This window comes from Rhincodon typus, chromosome 7, assembly GCF_021869965.1.
Source record: "Rhincodon typus isolate 14 chromosome 7, sRhiTyp1.1, whole genome shotgun sequence".
NCBI lineage: Eukaryota > Metazoa > Chordata > Chondrichthyes > Orectolobiformes > Rhincodontidae > Rhincodon > Rhincodon typus.
The window spans coordinates 97,597,258-97,598,217 of record NC_063338.1 but is presented as its reverse complement, the minus strand read 5'-3'; the positions used below and the strand labels follow the sequence as shown (position 1 = coordinate 97,598,217).

Genomic DNA, 960 nt, shown 5'->3' with positions numbered 1-960 from the left:
GTGGGGGAGGGCACTAGGACCCAGCAGTTTTCCCCTGGTGAAGGGGAGTGGGGGAGGGCACTAGGACCCAGCAGTTTTCCCCTGGTGTAGGGGAGTGGGGGAGGGCACTAGGACCCAGCAGCGCCCCCCCCGCCCCCCGGTTCAGTGAGCTGCGGGCTGTGCGGGGATGGGGCTGTGTGGGATCTTGCTGTGCGGTGTAGGGGGCGGCCTGCCGTTAGCCGTGCTCCTGGCTGTTAGGCTGGGGTTGTTGTTGGCTGATGAGGTTGCTTTCCGTTGCCCCCCGTGTGGGGCTGAGCAGTTAGCGGGCTGTACCTCTCCAGCAGGCTGCAGGGAGACCGTGCGGGAACCGGGCTGCGGCTGCTGCTGGAGCTGTGCCCGGAGTCTGGGGGAACCGTGCGGGGTCTATACCCCTCGCTGCGGGGCTGGACTCCGCTGTTACCCCCGCAGCGACACCGAGTACCCGCTGCAAGCCCTGGTGCAGGGGCAGGGGCTGTGCGGGAGGCGCAAGGACCTGGAATACAACCGCTCCCGGGACACACACTCCGGTAAATATTCACTCAATCTCCGCGGGAAATACTCCCTCCGTCCGCCAGCAGCACAAACCCCTTCCCCCTGTTGTACAGGACCCTCTGAGCGGCTGCCCAACCTCTCCGCCGGGTCAGCAAAATGCTGCCCTCCCGACTTTTTGTTCACTTTCCAAACTTCAGCACAACTTGGGAAAGTTCACTAAAACTTTTACAGTGAGTTTAAACTCGGGACAGCGCTGTGTCGCCGAGGATCAGTGAATTCCACCCGGGGGGAGGGGATGGGGGTGGGGGGCGGTGGTGCTGCACGGTCTGTGGGAGATTTCAGGTTTCGGGAGCTTCGCCCCCCACCCCCCAATTTGCACGGAGGGGCTCTGCTTCAAACAACTGCGTTCATTTGTATAGCATCTTTCAAGCGCTAGAGAATCCCAGAGTG

General features: G+C 62.6%; 1 protein-coding gene across 1 annotated transcript; it reads left to right on the top strand.

The window, feature by feature from the left end:
- Positions 1–73: 73 nt before the first annotated feature.
- Positions 74–730, top strand: LOC109925316 (insulin-like growth factor-binding protein 4). The gene has a single exon (XM_020525264.2). The coding sequence runs from the start codon at positions 167–169 to the stop codon at positions 728–730; it is 564 nt and encodes a 187-aa protein (XP_020380853.1). The 5' UTR covers positions 74–166.
- Positions 731–960: the final 230 nt, after the last annotated feature.